This window comes from Aythya fuligula, chromosome 2 (assembly GCF_009819795.1).
Source record: "Aythya fuligula isolate bAytFul2 chromosome 2, bAytFul2.pri, whole genome shotgun sequence".
In the NCBI taxonomy this organism is placed as follows: Eukaryota; Metazoa; Chordata; class Aves; order Anseriformes; family Anatidae; genus Aythya; species Aythya fuligula.
Window position 1 is genome coordinate 123,443,113 of NC_045560.1, and position 22,451 is coordinate 123,465,563.

Consider the following 22,451-nt stretch of genomic DNA (forward strand, 5'->3'; position numbering starts at 1 on the left):
TAAAATAAACAAGGTGTATGTGATTGATTTATGGTACTCTACAAATGATGTCAGCCACAACAACGTGCACTGTACATTCTATTACAGTGACCATAAATGTTTTCTTGCTGTACAAGAAAAAATAATCACAAAGCTGTCATCAAATTATTTATTTTCTGTACCTTAATTTGTATCTTTCTACTTGAAATCTTTTATATACACATGCCACTGCTGACAGAAAAACCTCCCAAAACACAAGTATGCAAACTGAGGACATTCACAGCAGGCAGATCCCTCAGACACCAGCTAAGGGCCGTATCTGTCTCCCTGTGTTAGCAAATAGCACAGCCCAACAGCAGCAGATTCACAAATTAAAACCAGTAATGATGGGAAGCTGACATCCATCCCGTAACACATTTCAGGACTCACATGGGCTGTGACTGGCTGTTAGCGGTTGTAGCGCGCTAAGTACACTCCTGGCATATTAATGCTCTTGGGTTTTGCACAAAACAATTAAGCTGCAGGAATGCTGACATCCAATGTAGAAAGAATTCTTTTTAGAAGGAATTTCTAGACTGTACTTTCAAGAAAGAGACATTTTTGTCTTAGTTCAGTCAAGTGTCAGAAGCTTCCATACACGTTAATAAATGGGATTAGAACCAGTTTTTCCAAATCCAATGCTGTAGGAAAAGCCAGAAGCTTCTCCTTAGGAAAGCTGGCGTAGAACAAAGTTACTCACAGTTTACTCCAGGATTCTGACAAGCTGCACTGGTCCCTATCAGAACAGAGCAACCTAACAATAAGATTGCAAAATGTTGAAGAGTTGCAGGTTGTTTATAAATATTCTAAGTATTGCTATATGTGTAAGTTCATTAATTTTCATTTCCGTTAAAAATTCTTAGTAAAATACAAGTATCCGGCAACACTTAGCAAAGTTTAAAGACAGTGCCTCAATGGCAATATAAACTGAGTCACATCTCCAAAAATGTAAGAATCAGGAGACATCAGATTCTAATTTTAATGGTTGTTTTCAAAGTATCTGCAGGCTCAGAACAGGTTTTATTCAAAAAAAAAAAAAAAAACAAACAAACAGAGAAATGAGTACTTTTCCACGCTTAACCCTGCAAATCTATATAGGCTGTAAGGAAGCTGTGCTGCAATCTCTCCACAGTGAACTACTCAAGCACACAGCTACCTCCTCTTTGTTCTGGCAGCTCCGAAGAACTCTGGCAAGTATCACCACCCTCTTACAGACAAGCTGTTAAAATTTTTTCCTCTTACGTCACGTTACAACCCAGACTCGCAGCACATTTGATCCTCTACTGAAGTCAGACAACAGCAAGAACTTGCACTGGCAGCAAAGGAAGGAAGTCCACGCAGGTTCCAAGAACAGTGGTTTCATTACAAATTTATTTCTTTAAACATGGCCACTTTGAGATTAATAATATTACTTCAGGGAACATGAAAGTATAAGAAACAACTTAATTTTAGAAGGGAAACAAACAGGTAAGTCAGAATTTGCTTTTGAAACAGTAAAAGGCCAAGCTCGAAGAGGCGATAAATTTTGGAGTGTTAGGAGGACTAGTAGTTTCAAATCCAAAAAATGGGCTTAGTTTTACAGTGGAAGCTCACTGCAACCTCAGCTATCTTTCCATGACTCGGTCATAACTTAAATGTACAGGAGCATAACGTGAAAAGAACTTTTTTATTAATTAAAAGTTAACAGCAACAGGCACATATTAAAATGAATACGGCAAAGCCTTTACAAATGGCTTTACGCTGAAGCTCTCTCCCAAGAATGGCTGTTGCAACAAACTGTAAACAGAATTAATAAACAGTCTTTTACAATAAGAACAGGGAAATACAAGTGAACTAAAAGAAAGCACCAGTTTCTCAAATCAGATTACAGTTGTGCTTACTGTACTTAAAACAATGTAAAACAAATTACAAAAATGGAATGTTTTAAGTTTAAAATTAGTCCTTTAATTTTGTCCTAAAAAACATTTTCTCCTTTTCCCATCAAAACCCCATTAGCGGGTAATGTTTCAGTAGAGGGAGGAATAAGTAAACAATGCACTTTTTTTTTTTTATTTTTTTACCTTTTTTTTTTTTTTTCAAATCAAAAACAAATTTGGTCACTTAGCTTTGTGCATAGTTTAAGGCATCTGTAGCAATTTGTTACAGTTTCCTCCCCGATGTGGCTGTTCATGAAATTTGTCACATTCTAAAAGAATAAATTAAAAAAAAAAAAATAAAATGTTGCCGTTCAAAACCCTTCCCAGCTCCCTCCCCGCCCTCCCCCGCCCCAGACATACTCACACACCCACACGTACACACACGCTGCAGCGAAAGGGGCATTTGTACCCTTGTTCTGAAGGACACGCTTCCCATCCCACTTTATTTCAGATTGGCAAATACCCTGAGCTGATTATGGTGTTTAGACATTCCACCTTTTTCTTGCATGTGCAGTTCAAGTGTACAATGGTGAAAACAACATGCGATGTTTTCACTGCAGAATCGCAATGCAGTTCAGACGCTTTCCCCCCCCGCCCCCACCCCTTCCCTTCCCCAATTCAGAAGTGTTTTCCGCTTTTAAAAAACTGCATTCCCATACAGCACTGGAGTAAAGCTTGGCTGTGCTCTATGATGAATGCTCAGTTCCCAGTGCACAAACAAAATTATGGCAAATGGGAGGCTTTTCTGGCATCCAAAGAAACAAGAGCTGCAGTCTCGGATTTGATCTTTTTCGTTTAAAAAAGCAAAAAACCCAGGTTAGTGGTTCCTTCACAGCCATGCGCAAAGGTTAAGTCTAGAACCAATAGTTTCAGAGTACATTTGTAAACATCAAGTCTTGCCAGAGGCAGCAGAGGATGGGCACTTCACATTTCCGTATTAAAACAGGGACTGAGTGGAAGGTATGCTTTGAACACATTTATGCAAGTCTTGCTAGATTCCAAGAAAGTGGAACAATCCATCTCAAGTCTTAGATTTGAAGACCGGATTTCAGATTTCACAAAAAAATAAAACCAAACAAAACATGTGGCACAATGAAGCTCTCGTACTGTTCCTTCAAGGCTCAGTCACTGCTGTGCTTTGCATATTCAAGGTTCCAAACGAAAACCAACTGAGGCATATGCATATTGCTCTATGTTCGGATCTTGCAGTTAAAAAAAATCAGGTTCAAATGGTCTGTGTCAAAGGAAAACTTGGAAATAAATAATGCTGGCATCATTTTACCATTTTACCAAAACCTCGGGCAGACAAGTATCTCCTTTAATCCAGCTGTGCAGATACCAAGAGAAGAGGCAGTTTTGTCATGAAGATTGAGGTCAGGACAATCGAGGTTCCTGAGGTAATATGTCTGAGTCCATTTCCTCAAAAGCGGGATCGACGTCATCACCACTGCTAGACTGTTCTCTCTGCACTCCCTTCCAGCTCGCCTTGTTCAGTCCCAGGTGGCCAAGCATCGTCTGCGACAGCCTCGTGTTCGAGAACCGGGCCCACTCCCCAAATAGCGGCTCCACTAAGTAGGTCATAAAGCCTTGGAAGACAAGCAAACAAACGTACACAAGTGAGAAAAAAATAAATAAATAAAAAAAAACAGGAGAAAAAAACATTAAACTTTAATAAAATTCAGTAAGAAATTAAACAATGCATCAGGCTATTCAAATACATATTTAAAAACTCATTTGATGTTTAAGGCATCTTTACTAAATTTAATTTTTTATTTTAAATCCCTCCAAATGTATTTTGAGAGATTTCTCAAAATACAGAAGATTTTACTGGTCAATCAGAAGAACAGCATTATATTGGAATAAATTACCCTGCTAATTTCAGAATGACCAAATGAAGTAAATATTTGGGAGGGGCTGTGAACCTAACCATCAGTAACTAAGTCACAAAATCTACATAAATCTTTCATTTAGACATGTAGATTTTTTTTAGGAAATTGCCCCATAGTTGATCTGAACTACATTACACAGGGAAAAAAAAAAAAAAAACAACAAACAAATAAAATGAAAACCTGGGTTCTTTTCACAATATTAAGCTGATTAAAAATACAACTAGACTGATTTTTAAACAAAAAGGACACAGAACACCAACAGATAAATATTTACATTTGTGTTCGAGCACGTGTATATGCACCTATTTATAGGATCTAATTTCTGTGAACCAAAAATTGAATGGTAAACCTACCAAAACTGGGCTTGCTTAAATCTGTTAATTACAAAAACGTATCATTCTCTAACATTCTAAATCAAAGCAGTGCAGCTGATCAAACGTTTTTTTAAATCTTTAATTAACTTCAAGCATTCGTTCACAGTAGCTTTGTGGTTAAATTTATTGTTCTCTTTACTATTTTTAACTGAGTCCTATTCAATCTACATAAACAACTTCATTAAAACAAATAGGAAAAAAAAAAGTAAGCCCTTCAGCTATTTCAAATTCAGCTGAAGACAGCAAAAAATAACAGAATGGCTTTTCACAGTTCTCCATCAAATCCCTGTCCGCCACCCGACGTAAGGCAGTTTTTAAAAATGAATGCAGGCGTTCCAGAAAGCAAACTCCAGAGAGCTGGAATTGTTTTGCAGCAACCTCAAAAGGCACCAGCCGCTGCATGGGCAAGGTGACAAAACTTCTCCTCTTCTCAAGCTGGTCACCCCAGATTAGGAAGCCACCGGGCAGCAGCACAGGAAAAGTAACAGCTGCCTCCCGTGCTCTCCCCATTCTGTGAGGAAACAGCGACCTCAGCCTCCGGGACTGTACAGAACATTTCATAAATACTACATTCAAGGGAGAAATGGTATAGCAAATTAAATAAATCAAAAGAAAAAAAAAAAAAAAAAGCTCATTGTTAAGAAGTGCTGCTATACACAAAGACCAGGTACAGCTTCCAGGAAATGTATGGAAAAGATACATTCTTTGATAGGCATCCTGAAAGGAGTCTACTGAAATAAAGTGAATTGCAGTTACCAATCTGGATGTTGGCAATAGTTTCTGTCTGTCGGTCACAAAGTGGACTCACACCCAAGTGATATTTTTTTTCAATATCTCCTAGAGAAATAAGAGTATAATAAAACTGTTAAGTCACCAGGTCCAATACTGTGTATGTTGATCACACAAGCAGTAGTTCAAGAAAAACATCAGAGGTTTCCTGATGGATTAACATGAAAAACTCCTGGACTGCTGTAGAAACAACAAATTGAATTTCTCTTGCTTTAGCCCTCAGAAATTTCTCACTGAAGAGAATTTATGGCTCTACTTCCACGTAATCTCCACCTAGTAATAAGTTTCACATGCTTAGTACCAAATAAAAGTCAGTTCTTCATTTTTCATATCTATGCAAACTAGCGTTTCTCAAATTAAGGCAGCTAAACTAGCCTTCAAAAAAAGCTCAGTTTTAGTTATTAAAATTATTCAATAATAATGGATAAAAATAATTTGTTCCACCTGTCAACTAAAAGCTTTATTATCTGCTTATCACATAGTTAAGGCTACTTACATGACTAAAAATCTCCTTCCTCGTTGTTCCTGATTACCAACAGGTTCTCACAGACAAATAAATTTTAAATATCGAATATCTGGCAAGAATATATTTCACAATTTACTGGAAATGTGTAAATTGAACCTAATTATTTATGTGAAGCACCTTCCCATCTGAAGGATCTATTGAGCCAGTCATGCCACATTCAGATTCTAAGCAAATTTTTCACCAGGTTTCAGTTCCACGAACCATTTGCAAGAAATACAACCCAATAAAGAAGAAAATCCCACACTGTACTGTAAATCTCTATTAGCACTAAATATAAATCACTATTTATTTGCAGGCAGCTATGACTCACGATTGCTCTCTCCGCAATATAAATACATTATGAACTAACAGATACTTTACTGTTACTTGCCTTGATGGAAGAACTCCTCTGTTACTTTTTCACTCCATTGCTTACTCAGCTCCCAAGTCCGACATGGGTTACAAATATCAGCACACTTCAAAGCCATCTAGTAAAGTAATATACACCATTAGGTCACCCTGCGTACCCCTTTCTCTCCAACAGCAACATCCTTAATTACCTATTTCCTGGCAGCAGGCATTTTAAGTTTTGTAACTCATAAACCTACCTACCATTTGTACTTCCCTCAAGTTTATGTTCCATGATCATACTTAAAAAACACTCAGGAAACTATCAGATCTCATTATCATTTCTGAGCAAAACGAAAATTGAGTCGAGTCAAAGAATTTCAGAGATACTACATTTAGTTTATTCAGTAACATCAGACAGACACAGCAATGAATTCAGATAAAGAAACATCAATATAGGCAAACAGGATTTTGCCTTTCTATCTCTGAAGTTCATGTATTTACTAATGGTTTACACAGGAAAGAACTTCTCGTCTGTCCATTTTCCCTTACAGTCCACACAATGAACCGAGCAATAAAAATCTGTATGAAGTTGAAGCTGATGCTATGAAGACGATACACAATAATAGCGCTTTTTTTTCCCCCTGAAATACATTCTGACAAAGCATTTCACAGTACTGAGACTACACTAGAGTCATCAGAAGAACTAATTCTTGTCTTGAAGATGCATTTCTCCTTGGTTTAGTACCTCTGTGTTACCTACCACCATGTGACGTTGCTTAGGAGAAGTAATGGGAGAGAGAGAGGGAACAAACTTTTTGCAATGAAACAAAACCACTAAGGGTATTTACTAAGGGTATTTCTACTTCATTTTGAAAGTATAGCCCAGAACTAGTAGCATTTACCACTTCAAGTTGTTTTTGAAGTAAGAAACCATGTTTTCAAAAATATTAGCAAAAAAGGTCACCTGTAAAATGAAGTGACGATGGTTCGCGTCCTCTAAGCATAGGTCTCCTCTATCCAAGTGGGATCGGAACATGGACAGATACTCATTTTGCTGACTGATGTCTGTGGCAAGAATGAGATCACCTATCTGGCTTTCCATCAGCTGCCTGTAGTAATTAGCGATACCAAGCATTCAGACAGCATAGCAATTAAGAACAGCAGCCATCACTACATCTACACGTCTTCTTTGTCATATTCATTATGATACAAATTCAAGTCACAAGCTTGCTGATCAGTATTTGCACAGGATGGTTTCTTTTTTGTTTGTTTTTCTCTCTTCCTACAACATCCATAGAGATATCAGAACATTTCATCAGCAGCTTTCAGGAAGATTGACATTTTTTTTTAGCTTTTTTGTTTGTTTTTCCTTAAATACACACAAATTGTTTAATGCATATTGATTGTTACAGTAGGTGAAAAAGGTCTATTTTAAACTGCAATTGCAGTGACAGAATGAGAAAAAGCTGCCAAGTTTAAAATAATTTAATATAAACAGGTGCTTGACTGCATGAACACACCCCTTCAGTGTGCTCACAGTAGATGTTATTTCCCAAATACCACATTGCACCATGAACTCCCCTACTCCAGTAGCATGGTATCTGATAATTCTTAAAATAGATGTGAATGCAAAATTTAAATTAGGAGCTGCCACACAATAATTTATTCTTTCTTAAGTGGCAGCTTACTTGCATCTTAAACTAATCTATATTATTTTGTATAAAACGTACCTGTTTTCCAATGACATATGTGCAAATAAACCAGACTCTCTCAGCAACCCCACTGCTGATCTCCAGTGATGGTTCTCCAATACTGAGGTATTCTGGAAATGAAAGTGATACCACAGATGTCAGTGACTTTAGGTCTTAGAAGGATTGAATAGCTTCACACTAAGCGCTGTACCACAGAGGGGGGTTTGGTTGGTTGGTTTTGAAGTGGATTAAAGCTCTCACATCCTGAATACTTTGATAGCTTGCACATTTTTATCCCAGTGGCATGGAAACATCTCAAATTCACACCTACAACTAGCTAAAGACATCGCAATTTATATTCCTTTTCTGTACTCCTCAGGAACTCTCCAAATCTGTTTTTCACAAGACAACCAATTTTCTCCTTACCTTATACAAAGTTGCTAAGTAATGGTTTGTTTTAATTAGGAAAGGTTGATTAACGCCTGGGTGATCCAAATCATGTGTGGCAGCTGCAATTAAACTGAGCAGAACATCCCATGGAGTTAAGGATTGGGAAAGCTGTAAGATAACAACAACAACATGTAATTCTGTCAGCAACACAAGTATAACCCCCTCAAATAGGTGCACAGGTGTCACATTTTTTCTTTTTTTAGTAATTTAAAAGCAAATAGGAATTCTGAGGCAATTTAGTGATGTAAAACCAATATTCTATTGATTCCCAAGTATTTTGCAGAGGGAAAAAAGCTACAAAAATCTCAATGGTTTAAGCATTCTTCTTTCTGAATGTCAAGGTTCAGTCTCGGAAAATGCTGGCACAGAAAACGTGACTTTTTAGTTGGCAATGAATTACTATTTCTAAACAGATCCTGTTAAAAGCAGCAAATTCTTAAAGCAAGCTTTCTCTCATTTACCCAGCCTGTCTGTATGCATACAGACTGCTTTAAATACATACTATATTTTTTAAAAATACCGTCACCTTAGAAGGAAGAAGCTAACACTTTAGAAGCCTTAGGAACTGTTCAGAGCAGATTTCTACTCTTTTGCACAATTTTATTTCAAAGCCTAGCAGCCTATTTCAGCAAGCTTGCAGGTGACACCAAGCTGAGTGGTGCAGTGGATACAACAGAAGGAAGGGATGCCACCCAAAGGGACCTGGACAAGCTTCCTAAGTGGGCCCACATGAACCTAATGTCCACCAAGTCCACACCACAGTGCTGCACCTGGGTCAGGACAATCCCGAGAGATGAGCACAGACTGGGAGAACTCACCGAGAGCAGCCCTGCAGAGAAGGACTTGGGGGTTCTGGTGGATGAAAAGCTCGACATGAGCCAGCAGTGTGTGCCTGCAGCCCAGAAGGCCAACTGCATCCTGGGCTGCATCAACAGAGGAGAGCAGGGCAAAGGAGGTGACTGTCCCCCTCTGCTCTGCCCTGGTGAGTCCCCACCTGGAGTGCTGCGTCCAGGACTGGGGTCCCAGCACAAGGATGTGGGGCTGTTAGAGAGGTCCAGAGGAGGGCCATGAACACGCTCAGAGGGCTGGAGCACCTCTCCTACGAGAGCAAGACAGAGAGCTGGGGATGTTCAGCCTGGAGAAGAGAAGGCTCCGGGGTGACCTCATTGCAGCTTTTCAGTACTTAAAGGAGGCTTATAAAAAGGATGGAGAGCGACTCTTTGCTCAGTCAGATAATGACAGGACAAGGGGGGATTGTTTTAAACTAAAAGAGTTAAACTAAAAGAGAGTTTAAACTAAAACACAATATTTAGATTAGAGGTTAGGAGGAAACTCTTCACTCAGTGGGTGGTGAGGCCCTGGCACAGGTTGCCCAGGGAGGCTGTGGATGCCCCATCCCTGGAGGTGTTCAAGGCCAGGTTGGACGGGGCCCTGGGCACCCTGCTCTAGTGGGTGGCATCCCAGCCCATGGCGGGGGTGTTGGTACTAGATGATCTTCGAGGTCCCTTCCAACCCAAGCCATTCTGTGATTCTACGATTTATCCCTGAAATTGTCTAGCTTGCTTACAACAGACTGCCAGCAATCTAAGTAATATGAAGCAAACACTGAACTAGCTCACTCCTTGAGGTCTGTCACGCTGCATGTTTTCCCTCTTTGCTTTTCTTAAAAGGAAGAAAGAGCAAAGCATACTCTTGATGTCTTGCTATAATGTGCCTTCAGCAGAAGCATATTATTCATTAACATCGAAGATGAGCCAAACAAGAGTTTATGCAGTGGAGAGAAAAAAAAAAAAAAAAGAAAAAGGTAAAAAGAATCATGAATATACAGTTTATTATTGCCAGCTCTGACTCAGGCTGCAATTCCATGTAAATGTCTTTGGGCACAGCTCTATGCTAAACAGCTGCAAACTTAATCAATTTGCTCATCTGGTTCACAATGAAGTCACACAAAAGACAATGCCAGCTCAAAAGAAAAAAAAAAAAAAAAAGAAAAAGCACACTACTAAGTGTGAAAACACAGCCTCAGCAACATGGAGATCTTCCCCTCTGCTCCTTTTTGTGTTCCTGTTCCACCACCTGTTCAAAAAGTGGGTTTGGGGTTTGAGGGAAAGAGGCTGTTGTTGCTTTTTTGTTGTTGTTGTTGTTTTTGTTTTTTTCTTTCTTTAAAAGGAGTGTATGTGCACATACAATACACACATGTATGTGCACACAAACCACTTATACACATACAGAAATATCTATATTGCTATATTTACATGTGATGTAAAATTGAGAATGCTCTCCCTTACCTTAGGCTCTTGTAAATAACAGTGCATGGCCTGAGTCACATCAGCAGCATGAACTGCATTATGATAAGGATTTTGACTGTGATAATCTTCTTGAACCATAACTGCAGGAAAATAACAAATATCCAAGTTTAAATAAAATAGCAATTTTTCCAAGTACCATTTTATGTCCTTGTTAGACACAGAAATATGCAATATCACAGGCTACACACACATAAAAGTGTCAAAGTCAGTAAATTGCCAGTTGAACTAACACCCGGGTATAACAGATTTGTATGTGAGCAAACTGTATTTCCTAAAAGAAATCAACTACATGTAAAGTCATCTCAGAGCAAAAATTATACAACTTGAAGTCAGTATATTATTATCTGAGGTACTTTGACTTTAAGAACTTTCCAGGAAAGTCTCCCTTTGAAAGCCTCGCCTGCCTGAATGTTGAGGCATCCTGGAATACAAAATGAAGATACTATTAAATGGAGCATCAGGATGGCTTAATATCATGCCTTCAAAGCAGAGGAATTAGGCAGAGTTTTATTGCTGTATCAAGTGCATTTCTTTCTCCTTCTGGACAGCAGTTGTGGGAAGACACCTCTACATAGTTTTCTATGGGCATTTTCTCATACTTTCACTCAAAGAAATTTAAGCCCATGCACAATTTAGAAAATAATTTAGACCATGGTCTGATTAACCTCTCCTAGATTCAGTATTTCCTATTTAACTTCTTCCTTGCTTTGCTACTCTCTACTCCATCTACCTGTCTTTTAGCCCTGTAAGTAGAATATTTTATGTAGTTAAGCTAATATGGACATCCTTTAGAGTACAAGAACTGTAACATTTAAAAGGATGAAGGGGGAGAAGATCTGAAGTACAGCAATCAAGTTTTATTCCAAATTGCAGAGTTTTGCCTGATGATGCATTAGTTCTTTCACGTAAACTTCAAAAGAACATTTTCCTGGCCAACTACAGCCTGTCATTCCCATCCAAATCTCTTTTCCTACTCTGTGTACAAGCCAGCCCCGTCCATATAATTGTGACTGTAATGTTAAAAGTATTACTGCCATGGTATTTCTGAAGATTTGTGGCTCATGAGAAGTTAAAGTGCTGTAACCATTGTGTGATCTCAAGAGCATCCAATGCATAGTTGACACCTCATATGGACTATAATAACAAAAAGCATCTTTGCACTCCATTAACCTGAGGCAGAACTCCCTTTCAACATATTTTTCATGTTCAGTGCACAACTGAAGAGGTCCTTGGTTTAATCCTCGATTTTTATGGATTCAGAAGCTGGTCCTGTTTACTTGAAGTCCACAATTTTCCTAACTTACTTTAAGAAAGTAGACCTAGGATAGTATTTTGATTGTGGTTTGCCAGAATTAGAATGGCACAATATATGCACAAAAATAAAACGTTAAGGTCCCATCAAGGACTAAATTTAGATTTCTCTCATTACTAAAAAAAAAAAATCCCAATAAGTTCTCAAAGTGGATTTAGTGTGGCACCAGGGAACACCTGAACTGTCTTAATCTTCTTGAATTTCAGATTGCTTTGGAACAAGGTATAAAAGGTAGCAAAAGAATGATTTAAGTTCATGCTAATGAGCTGTATTTGGAAGAAAGGTTGCTTGATTGCACAGATGGGCAGGGACAGAGCTAAGAAATGTTTTTGTTACTGCTGTTAAGCAGAAGGCATCAACAAAAACAGGAAGGTGGTGAACTTCAATGCTAGAATAAAAAATTGCCTTCTTCCACAGTCTGTTTTAAGTAAAATAATCTTTTGCTAAATCTCAGCTAACCAGGAGATAAGCAAGGTGACAAAGACAAAACACAGTTACAACTTCAGTGGCTTAAGACCAGATTTCTACAACCACTTTCTCACACTGCATTACATCAGTTCTCAAGGTCAGCTGCTCTGCCTTTTTGGAGCTGGGGAGAGTTGAGTCTGCTTTAAAACAACAATAAAGCCATGACAGAACCGATAAAATTTATGAAGTAGAAGGAGAATTCAGTGACGAAAACAAAAAGTATTCCCTTACTTGAAAGGGGAGAAAATCCTTCTGAATGTGGTTTCTCCTCTCGTTAAATGACAAGCTTTGGAACCACAATATTGTTTTCTCTGAAGTCATGAAAGCCTGCTAAGAGGGACCTGAAACCTTTCTCCTGCTCTGTTAAAAATCAGCATCCCACTCCACAAAATTAAGTAAAAGGCACCACCACACAAGAACCAAATGAAGGACACCTCACACTAGGGTCTGTCTGTGCTGTGAGGATGCAAAAAGACAGCTCTTTAGCTGTCGAGTGGAAGTACCGCTTGGTTTGAATACTCCATATTTACAAATCTTCCTACTGAAGCACTGCACTGCCACAGGCCCAAACGCCCTCATAACATTGTCTTGCGCTCTGTCCATGAAGGCGGTATGTCTGCAGTACAATGAGTATTTGTACAAGGGCTTGAAAAGCAAGAGGCAGCATCAAATTGGCACTGTTAAGCATTGCCAACATGGGTATGAGCAGCATAGTTAGGAAACTACATTGAGAACTGCAGAAATGGAAATTAAAACCTCACTGAAGACAAAACCAAAGAAAGGAGCAGTATATCCTTTCTCAATAAAAATGCCACATGAATGAATTCACATATATTACTGATGATTTAGATTTAACAAATACAACACAGCATCTGCTATGAAGTTACTCAGCTTGTCAATACTTGCTTGATTTTAACAGAGATTTCTATACTCACAGAAACTTTGAGAGATTTTCTCTCAGTCAATGTACTTCAAATCACTGTACAATCTGGACTGGATCAGTACTCTTCAAACCTTATAACTAAACTATAACCAGCACTTCAATTAAAGTATAAAAATGCGGATAAACAGCAATATTCATCATAATAAAAAGCTGTATTTACCCAAAAATCTACGAAGTTTCATCGTATCTAACTGGAAGTGTTCAATTAGTCCATGAAGATTAAACAGATGAAAGGTTAAGCTGACTAGACTGTTTCCTAAAAATAAGATGAAAATACTAATTCATTGGAAGTCATGAAATCAGTGACTTTCACAAGAAATGTACTTCAAACAAATTGGTGACAAAAATTACACAAGCAGATTTCTCTACACCAACTTAAGGTTAATATTTAAATTTCATTGCATAACAAGATTCCATCAACTATCTCCTGTAGCAATCACCAATACTGTCCACTGTCAGCTGATAAGAGGAAAATATTACCAAACATTAAAAAAAGCAGAGTTTCACTGTGCAAATCTGTTAAAGCAGTATTCAACTTTGTGGTACATCGCATCACGATTTTTATAAATGGACACACAGGTTAAAAAGGAATACCAGAACAGTCAGGCAAACATAAAAGCCAGTCAACACTGTTAACTTGTGTACATTGCACATGTGCAATCTTGTGTCTTTTCTTTGTGAAGCCATTCCTTACTCAACCCAAAAATCAAAGAAAAAATGTTTACATTTCTCTAGGAAATGTATACTATTACGAGCTTACAATGTACTTTGCCTATTCACAGCTATAATATTACAATCACTTGCAGTGACAAAACAAATAGAACTGCGCAAGCCAGGGAAATAACCTGCACGCTTACTGTTTACTTGGAACAGCTTGCAGATTATTTGTATTTACTCTGCAAACAATATGTAACGATGGATTACTCAGCTTTGGTACATTTACTCTGACAATCTTCATTTAGCAGGAATTAGAGAACGTAGCATGGGCAGAAACTGAGGTACAAAAAGACAAAGGTGTCTGCTAAATCTGGCTTATTACTAGACTTGACACGTGCATGCCACTTCCTCGCAGTAAGATACACAGTTCTTCAAAGAGCATTTACTGAGTAGCTAATTTCTCACAGGCTCGTCCAGGGCAGCTCATCCAGCAACGCTCTGTACACAGCATTCTCCTCTTAAAAACTTTCAAGAACAAGACTGCCTGTTCAAAACGTTATCCTAAAATGATTAAATTAAAATGCAAAGAGGATAATATAGAAAGGCTCCCACAATAGAAGCTGCAGTGAGAGTAACTAAAGGGTATCCAAAAAAAAAGCATATTTAGGATAGAGAAGGCCCCATATAGAAAGGAGGACTTCAGTTTATCGTGAGTATTCTGATCTGAAATAAACTATGCTTATAAACAATTTAGCTTGCGCACCCAACTTTTTTCATTCAGTTAATCAGAACTTATAATTACCTTATATCAGAACTTACATGTATAATTACATCCTATCTGCAAGAATCCCCACTGTTCTCATTTTTACATCCATGCTTTGCATTAAATGAAACTGTGAGGACCCTACTTTTACTGTAGGTTAAGTCAAGCATCCTTTTAACAAAACAGCAGAGAAAATTATCTTTTGGTGCCATGTTTTCCTTTCTGAACTTCGTTTCTGTTTCCTCCTGCCAAACTTTAAGCACACTGACTGCATCTCTGCTACCAGCTCCTCTTGACTGACGAAAGAACTGCAGCAGCTGCTCTTCATTCGCAGCCCAGGCTCCAAGAGCTTTCCACACTGGCACACATGCCTGTCTCCTTGGTGTTGGACTCATCTCCTCCTCCCATTCTATTCAAAATCCAGTTTCCATTGCTGCATATTATAACACAAGACTTCTCCCTATCCACTCCAGCAGCCTTTCTCCCTTCCAGCACATTTATAAATCTCTTTTCTAACTGGCTGTCTACTAAAAAAGTAGTAATAGTCTCTAAAGGAATTAAAACTGTTCTACCCAACATTCAATTAACCCAAAAAATAATTTGTTTAGTGAAACTGACCTTTTGGACACAGACATGTAAATTAACAGCATTCCATAATTAATAAAAAAAATTACATTAGCAAATTTAATTGTCAATGTATATCAAATTACTACTTACAGCACAAAAAGAGAGAACAGCACCTGCAAAGTACAATGGCCTCTGCTACAAATCAATGATTATTATCAGTACTGACAGTAATGGCATTTTAAGAGAGTGGCAAGGCAAACTAGAATTTAGATTAAGGACTATTCAATCAAAATGGTACCTGATGAAATCTGTGTTTTTGAGTGAACAAACAATCACATCACAACATAAGAGCAACAGCTAAATTATGCTAAGAGATAAAAACATGAATGAAATAGAAAAAGTAAACTCACCATTTGTCAGTCTATCGAAAAGAAAAATATCAAAATTCCAGTTTCCAACCTTCTCCAGCATACACTGAAAGAAAACACAAAAGCTGTAACTTTGTTTTCCTCAGCATATGCCTATCTTCCCATAGCCCAGAGGAAATATTTATTATTTCAGACTGATATACATGTAAATCTTAAGAATCTCTATATACAAAAAATCGTATTAAAAATGATTGCCTGATTACAGGAAAACTTTAGCATATGTGCCTCAAATTACAAAACTGAAATATAAGAAGTGTCTTAACAGTATGGGTCTGAGATCTCCCCTTCATACTCTTAGTCATTTGCTTAAAAGAAGTGACACGATTTTAAAACAATTAGGTTATAAACAGAAGCAGTATGACAGAGTAACTCTGTTTAGACACAAAGTTGAGACATCTTAAAGGCCCACACTTGACATTTCACGTAATCTTTTTAATAGATATATGGATCACAAAACACTACGATGACTTCCAACGTTTTGTTTCAGAATCTTTTCCAGATTTTTGCAATGCATTAATAGTTACCTCGTGAGTAGTCCTTTATGTTAATTTCTCTCTTTCCCTTTTTGTTCATATAGAAGAAACAGTATCTACATTTTTTTTTTTTTACTAGGAATATAAAACAACCTTGTAATTTCTTCCTAATAAACTTGCTTTTTCACTTTGCATCTCGCTGGACTAGCACTTCACAGCCAATCCACGTGAACTATTTTTTCATGAACATGGATGAAGAGCAAAGCACATTCTAGTCCTCAGAGTCTGTTTTAAAATTGATACTTGCTTTCTCATATTCCCATTAAATTAGTAGCTGCTTTGTGATCCAGTTACTATGTCCTAGTTTTTCCTTCACCAGCCATTAAAACTGAGCTACCAGAAGAAATAAGCAGCATTAACAAGATGTTTCTGCTGTTAAATTGCATATATATTTTTAAATTCATCCACAAAGTTATCAGGTTCTTCCTATACTGGAGCCTGATTACACTATATAATATCAGACATGCTGTATTTTAACGATATTCTTTTTCTGCATCAAGGTTCCTACCAAAAACCATTATACACAACCAGTAGCAAGACCCAGCCTTTGGGCTCTCAACAACCTGTAAACTTTGCCTGCTCATTCCCCTTCGGCATCCTCTGTCACCAATTCACCAGCCCTTTCTTTATCCAGCTAACAAATTGTTAGTATTGCCTCTCTTCCCACATGCTTTACCTGTCCCATAGCACAGGCATATTACAGCTATCATACTTTTCTAGAACTGCATATAAAAAAATGTCATTTTGATGTAATATTCTACTGATAACTTCAATTACTACATTTTATTGAGCTTGCAGTAGTAGTCAGTCACTCCTTCAGATGGTCATTAATGAAATCAGACTAAAAAGGGGAGGGAGAGAAAGAAATTGCCCAAATTGTTCCATTACATTTCTTAAATACAGATACATTCTTCTTCACTTTTTCTTCAATTATTATGGTGATAATATATCCTTGATTCACTAGATTTTTGGTTTTTTGTTTTGTTTTGTTTTGTTTAAACTGCAAACCACGTAAGTTCTAAACAATATCCCAGTAAACTCAGGGGAGGTGAAGGAGTTTGTCAGAAATCACATAACATTGGCTGGACCTTATAAAGTATTTGCAAAACATACATGCACACATAAAAATAGATGCTTAAAAACCTGTTTCCTTGCACTGCCTCTTAACATGATGGTGCTATATGCAAACAAACATTTTAAAGACACGCTTGATAAAACCAAGATAAAAATTAAGCCACCAACCTTTGCTTGTCCATTATAATCATCATCTAAAATGTTTGAAGAGTTTGGAACAGTGATACCACGGAAAAAACGGGAAGATCTCAGGTATCGCTGGAAACTAAGCAATCTTCTCACATTTCTTGCAGACACAGACACTTCAATTTCAGAATTTGCTATTAAAAAAAAAAAAAAAAATAAAAAAAAAAAAAAAAAAAACAAAAAAAACAAGAAAATAAATACTCTCTCTAAAAACACTTTACCAAGAAACACTGTTCAAGGAAGTCTGGTAGAACAACTGCACAGCCTTTTAGAACAGAGATCACTATGAATAGTGAATGCAGAGATATGGCTTAGAAAAGAACGTTTTCTATTTAAGCATCCTGTGAAGAAAAACAAATATTTAACTTATAGCTGCAACGTTTCTTTCTAAGGAACACTGCTACTGTTAGGACAGAAATAATACAGAAATTGTGCAAGCACACATATATTGCAAGCAAGTTCCTTTTGGAAAACTGCTGTCACATATGCACATCTAATCCATGTCCCTAGCAAATCATATTAGATACATATACCATCTAAACAATGCGTTGATGCAGAAGTTATAAAGTGATTTTGAGCATCTACAAATAACACATACACAGATTTGAAAGTTCAGACATTTTCTTAATTTTACTAGCAAGGTTTTAACACACAAGCTTTTCCAGGTAATTTTACCCAGAACTACTTCTCTGGAAAAAAGAGAAACAATCACACACCAACCTACACTTCTCCCAGTGTATCTAGCTTCCTTTCTCAGTACAGTTTAACAACTACAGAATGTGTCTGTAGTCTCCTTTCAAAGAATAACCCAACTATTTTGCTTTACTTTTATTAGGCTAACCAGTTTAGCCATCCAAAGGACTCATGCTAGCTTATGACCACTTTTGTTTCAGAAACCTACAGACCAAAGTACACATCGCTACCATTTCTTTGCAGCGGTTCAGATATTTCCTATCTGAAATATTTATGGCCAAACTTCACCTTTACTCTCTTTCCAGCATTACTCCAAACAGTAGTTTAACATAACCAACAGTCAATAATTTTTACGTTCCTTCATTTTGTCCAAAAAGATGTATATTAAAAAGAAAAGAACATGTTAAGATAGGAAGTAAAAGCAAATATGCTGTTTTCCAAAAACACAGACTTTCAAAAACAACATGAACCCAACTTTTTGACCTTCCACAAGCAAGGCAGATTAGAAATCAGTGAAATAAACCATTGTAGTATTTGTTTTAACACACATCCTAAAATATGTTAAGAGACAAAGTGTGTGGCCTTATTAAGGACCTAAATTAAAAGTCTCGATGATTTCTAGTGAGAGCAGTTTGATTCTATGTAAGATAATATGCAAGATAAAGCTTTAATCGTATAAAGTGGTCTCCCTCCAGAAGATACACCGTTCCTTCTGCTCCACGTTACCTCCTTGATTTATTTCCAATCTACACTAATAAAGCATCTCTGAACAGAAAAGAATTACACTAACACACAGTATCTGAAGTACAGCGACATTTTATATCAATTGTCTGAATTAACAGCAATTTAATGGACAAAAGGGGAATCATCTTTCAGACACAGCTGAAAAGCATCAGGTAGCTTACCGGGACACTGAAGTAAGTTCCTATCATTTCAAAGAGCTAACACGGACAACTTCAAATGAAATATTTTTTTTTTCCAACTCATCCCAATTAAGGTCAGGGGCACTTCCTCTGAAGACACTGATATACATATATCCAGGTTATGTAAGCAGGTGTACTACATATGATAAATTTGCTTATAAAACAGTCTTCTCAAATACAGAAGGCAAATAAATAGATTCTGTCATGATGCATTACCACGACAATATTTTTTAACAGAGTACAATCTGAGACACTGTCAATCCTGCAGAACACAGAAGCAGGCAGCAATGTAACTGCTCCTGCTAGGACAGCACAGGTTTTGAAGTTATTTTTTCCCTCTTAATCTTGATCTAGTTGCTTAAAATCCAAATTTCAGACCTGAGGTCATTTGGTTTGAAATAAAACAATATAAAATGGTTACATTTTGGTCATGAAATTACCTAAAATGTCCACAAATCCATATACAAAGTCCAGGAACTTCACAACATCTCAGTAAAAGAAAATACTTCAATAGGAAAAATCTTCCAGAAGTACAAACAGTTTTCTTGATCATGAATAGGCTTTTTATAGATCTGTAGTTAACAAAAAGCTACTCCTGATGTCATGCTACGAGTAACTCTTTCATAGATGCCACTCAGTCTTTGGCAGAACAGCAGCACAGTGTAGGTAACAAGTAAAACACATTTTTGACAGCAAAGCACAAAAGCATGATTATTGAGCTGTCTGTCCCTACATTCCACCTATTTTCACATTTGTAAGTCATTTGAGGGGATTTGCACAAATTTCAATATTTTTTCTCACTATGTGGGTACAGAAAAAATACATTTTCAAAGGAAATGCAGTTTCCTGTGAAGCTGAACAGTCACTGCTCTTCACTTTGCAATGCACTAGTAAGATTCAACTTCAACATAATTTTCACCTCTAAATTATCATCAGTTTGTACAGTTCATAAACCACGACCTGTCCGTATCATTTTAATCCTCCTCCTTATTTGGTTAAAGAAAAAAAGTCCAGCCTCCAACCATTTCGTGCTTCTGGAAAGCACTGTTCCAGCTGATGTAATTCAAGCAAGCTACAACAAAGCCCACTTCATTCCATATCTTTCTAGGCAGCACTACTGCTATTACAGCCCCACGAAATGGCTGGAGGCTGGAAGGGACCTCAGGAGGCCATCTGGTCCAACCCCCTCCTCAAGCAGGGCCACCCAGAGCAGGCTGCCCAGGCCCACGTCCAGGTGGCTTTTGAAGATCTCCAAGGAGGAGACCCCACAACCTCTGTGGTCAACCTGTGCCAGGGCTGGGTCACCCACACAGTGAAGAAGTGCTTCACGTGCATGTGCCGGTGCCTGGGGCTGCTCCTCCTCCGGTGCAGGACTTGGCGTTTCCCTTTGAGCTACTATTCATTCCACACGTATATCCTAAGTTCAACTGAAGGTACTAACAGCTCAACCAAACATCCCATTATTTAGAACTCCAGTGATCAGAATAACTTCCAAATGAGAGGTTTTGAGCCCTTCCAGAATGCCTGGTTCAGGGGGACTACACCAACCCAGCAAGTGAGCTGATCTCCCTAAAATAGTTAGGCATTTGATATGGGATGATTGGGGATAGGTGAGTCAGATGTGGAGGTTTGACAGGTAATTAATTTAAAAAGGAGTCTGAAAAAGAAAATAGCTAGCTTTCAAGGAAGAAAATTTCAAGGAAAAAAAAAAAAAAGATTTTTAAGCTGCAGTAACACTGAGAGCATCCATACTTGCAGCTCCCTTTTTCAGAAAGTATTATTGTAAGGGATAACATAGAAATAAAAATACAAAATAAATCTCTTTGTGAGTTCTGGCAGACCAGCAGACAAGTTCATGAGAAGGACTGGTAAAGCCTGAATGGTGCAACAGTGCAACAGAAACTTGGTTTCCCTTTATATATATGATTAACACATAGTTTTATGATTAATGATAGAAGAGGGTAGGCTGACATTCTTTGCTAATTTCAGTAAAAAAATAAAATAAAATGAATAACAGGGCACCATAATGGCTTTACTTTCTTTTCATTTATAATGGAAAAGTGCATTACCTTTGCTCAAGACATATATAAAAAGACATGAAAACATTCCTCCTCCCAGCCCAAATGTCCTTCATTTCATTTGCTTCTTTTCATGAGCTTTCCGTGTGCTAAATGCCTTTCTAATGTCTTACCCTGAGCATTTGTTCTTAAGAGATAAGGACGGTATAAGGATAAATTAGAATGATAAAATAAATAAGTACATGACATGAAAGCAAAGTCAGGATGTTGGAAGTGCTAAGAAGGAAGCTGCAGCAGTCAGATCCAGCTTTGACGCAAGAAACCAGAAGACAAGCTGTAGGTCTTTCTGCCTGGTCAACAGCAGCTCTCCTAGGACGTTCCTCCTTTTTCAGTTCATCCCCCACTTAAAGTTAGAATACCATCCGATGTGATTTTTACTTCTAAGCTCGTTTATTTATTTATTAGGATAGTCATTCTCATTTCCAGGCATCTAGAAATGAGATGCTAATAGGACAAAAAATCCGAAATACTCTAAAATAAAAATAACGGTTTACTAACATCAGTTATTTTAGCAAAATGTTAAGAATGCACATCAAAAAATTAAGTTATGCAAGTTGCCTTCGTGCAACAGGTTTCATCCGCATCCCAAGACACTTAGTTTAATCCTTTCCCACTCCCAATCTTTGAAGCGTATTCTATTTCACGAAAAGAAAGAAAAATTGTCACATTTCACAGGGACTTTAGAATTTTTTTTTCTTGTGTTAAAATAAAAAGACAAAATAGGGAAAACACAAAGCCACCTTAGACTGATATATTTATTCTCAATATTTTCGTCTTTTGTACAGTAAGGAAAAAGAATGAAAGGAGGAATGACAACTTAGTGGTTTAATTTCTTATTTATAGAAGCCTTAAATCCTAGCAAAACCGATTCGGTTTTCTTTTAATGCAAAGATAACTCCTAGCCTCTGGTGGGGTTTTGGTCAAAACAAGGCAATCCAGCTCATGAACTTTACTTACCTCCACATCTTCCCTGCTACAGCCTGAAACACAGATACAAAGTTATCTATGATAAAAATTATTGATTTTTACTATTATCAGTAGAAAGAGTTTAACCAAGGATATCTGATATCTCTGCCACTAACATAAATAAAAATGAGGATGTATAATATAAGAAGTGAAAGTATGGATCCTTCTCACGTTTGAATATCAAACAGGAGTTTGAGGTGCACAGGTCCACCAGAGGAGATTCTTTTTCTAAAAGAAATGAACTACAGAGAATCTCTTTTCTCTCTTCATGGAACATTTCACAATTTTGGTATAGTAAAGACAACTACACATTTACTTAGCTATTCCTTTCACGATTTTTACATAGCAGATATCACCAACCCTGAGGTACTAAAAGAAAGTTTCCACTACCTGTAAATATACTGAAAGAAATATTCAATTTCACATGACAACCGCAACTGTATTTCTAAGGCCTTCCAAGATACAAATCAATTTCTATTTACGAACAATTTACAAGTATTACCTAGCATTTCACACCACTAGAGGGACCCATAAGCATTCTAATTTCACATCTATTCCCAACAAACCG

At 37.4% G+C, this 22,451-nt stretch overlaps 1 protein-coding gene across 3 annotated transcripts in view; it reads right to left on the reverse strand.

Moving 5' to 3' along the window:
* Positions 1-2,549: 2,549 nt before the first annotated feature.
* PDE7A (phosphodiesterase 7A) overlaps positions 2,550-22,451 on the reverse strand; it is a 73,040-nt gene continuing 53,138 nt past the window's right edge. For all 3 annotated transcript variants that reach the window (XM_032181487.1, XM_032181486.1, XM_032181488.1), the window contains 10 exons: positions 17,206-17,357; positions 15,413-15,476; positions 13,176-13,271; positions 10,272-10,372; positions 7,960-8,091; positions 7,573-7,664; positions 6,807-6,951; positions 5,883-5,979; positions 4,954-5,034; positions 2,550-3,520 (listed from right to left, as the gene is read on the reverse strand). In XM_032181487.1, coding sequence (XP_032037378.1) covers positions 3,309-3,520; positions 4,954-5,034; positions 5,883-5,979; positions 6,807-6,951; positions 7,573-7,664; positions 7,960-8,091; positions 10,272-10,372; positions 13,176-13,271; positions 15,413-15,476; positions 17,206-17,357 — 1,172 coding nt within the window. In that variant the 3' untranslated portion in view covers positions 2,550-3,308. The remainder of the gene's footprint in view (positions 3,521-4,953; positions 5,035-5,882; positions 5,980-6,806; positions 6,952-7,572; positions 7,665-7,959; positions 8,092-10,271; positions 10,373-13,175; positions 13,272-15,412; positions 15,477-17,205; positions 17,358-22,451) is intronic.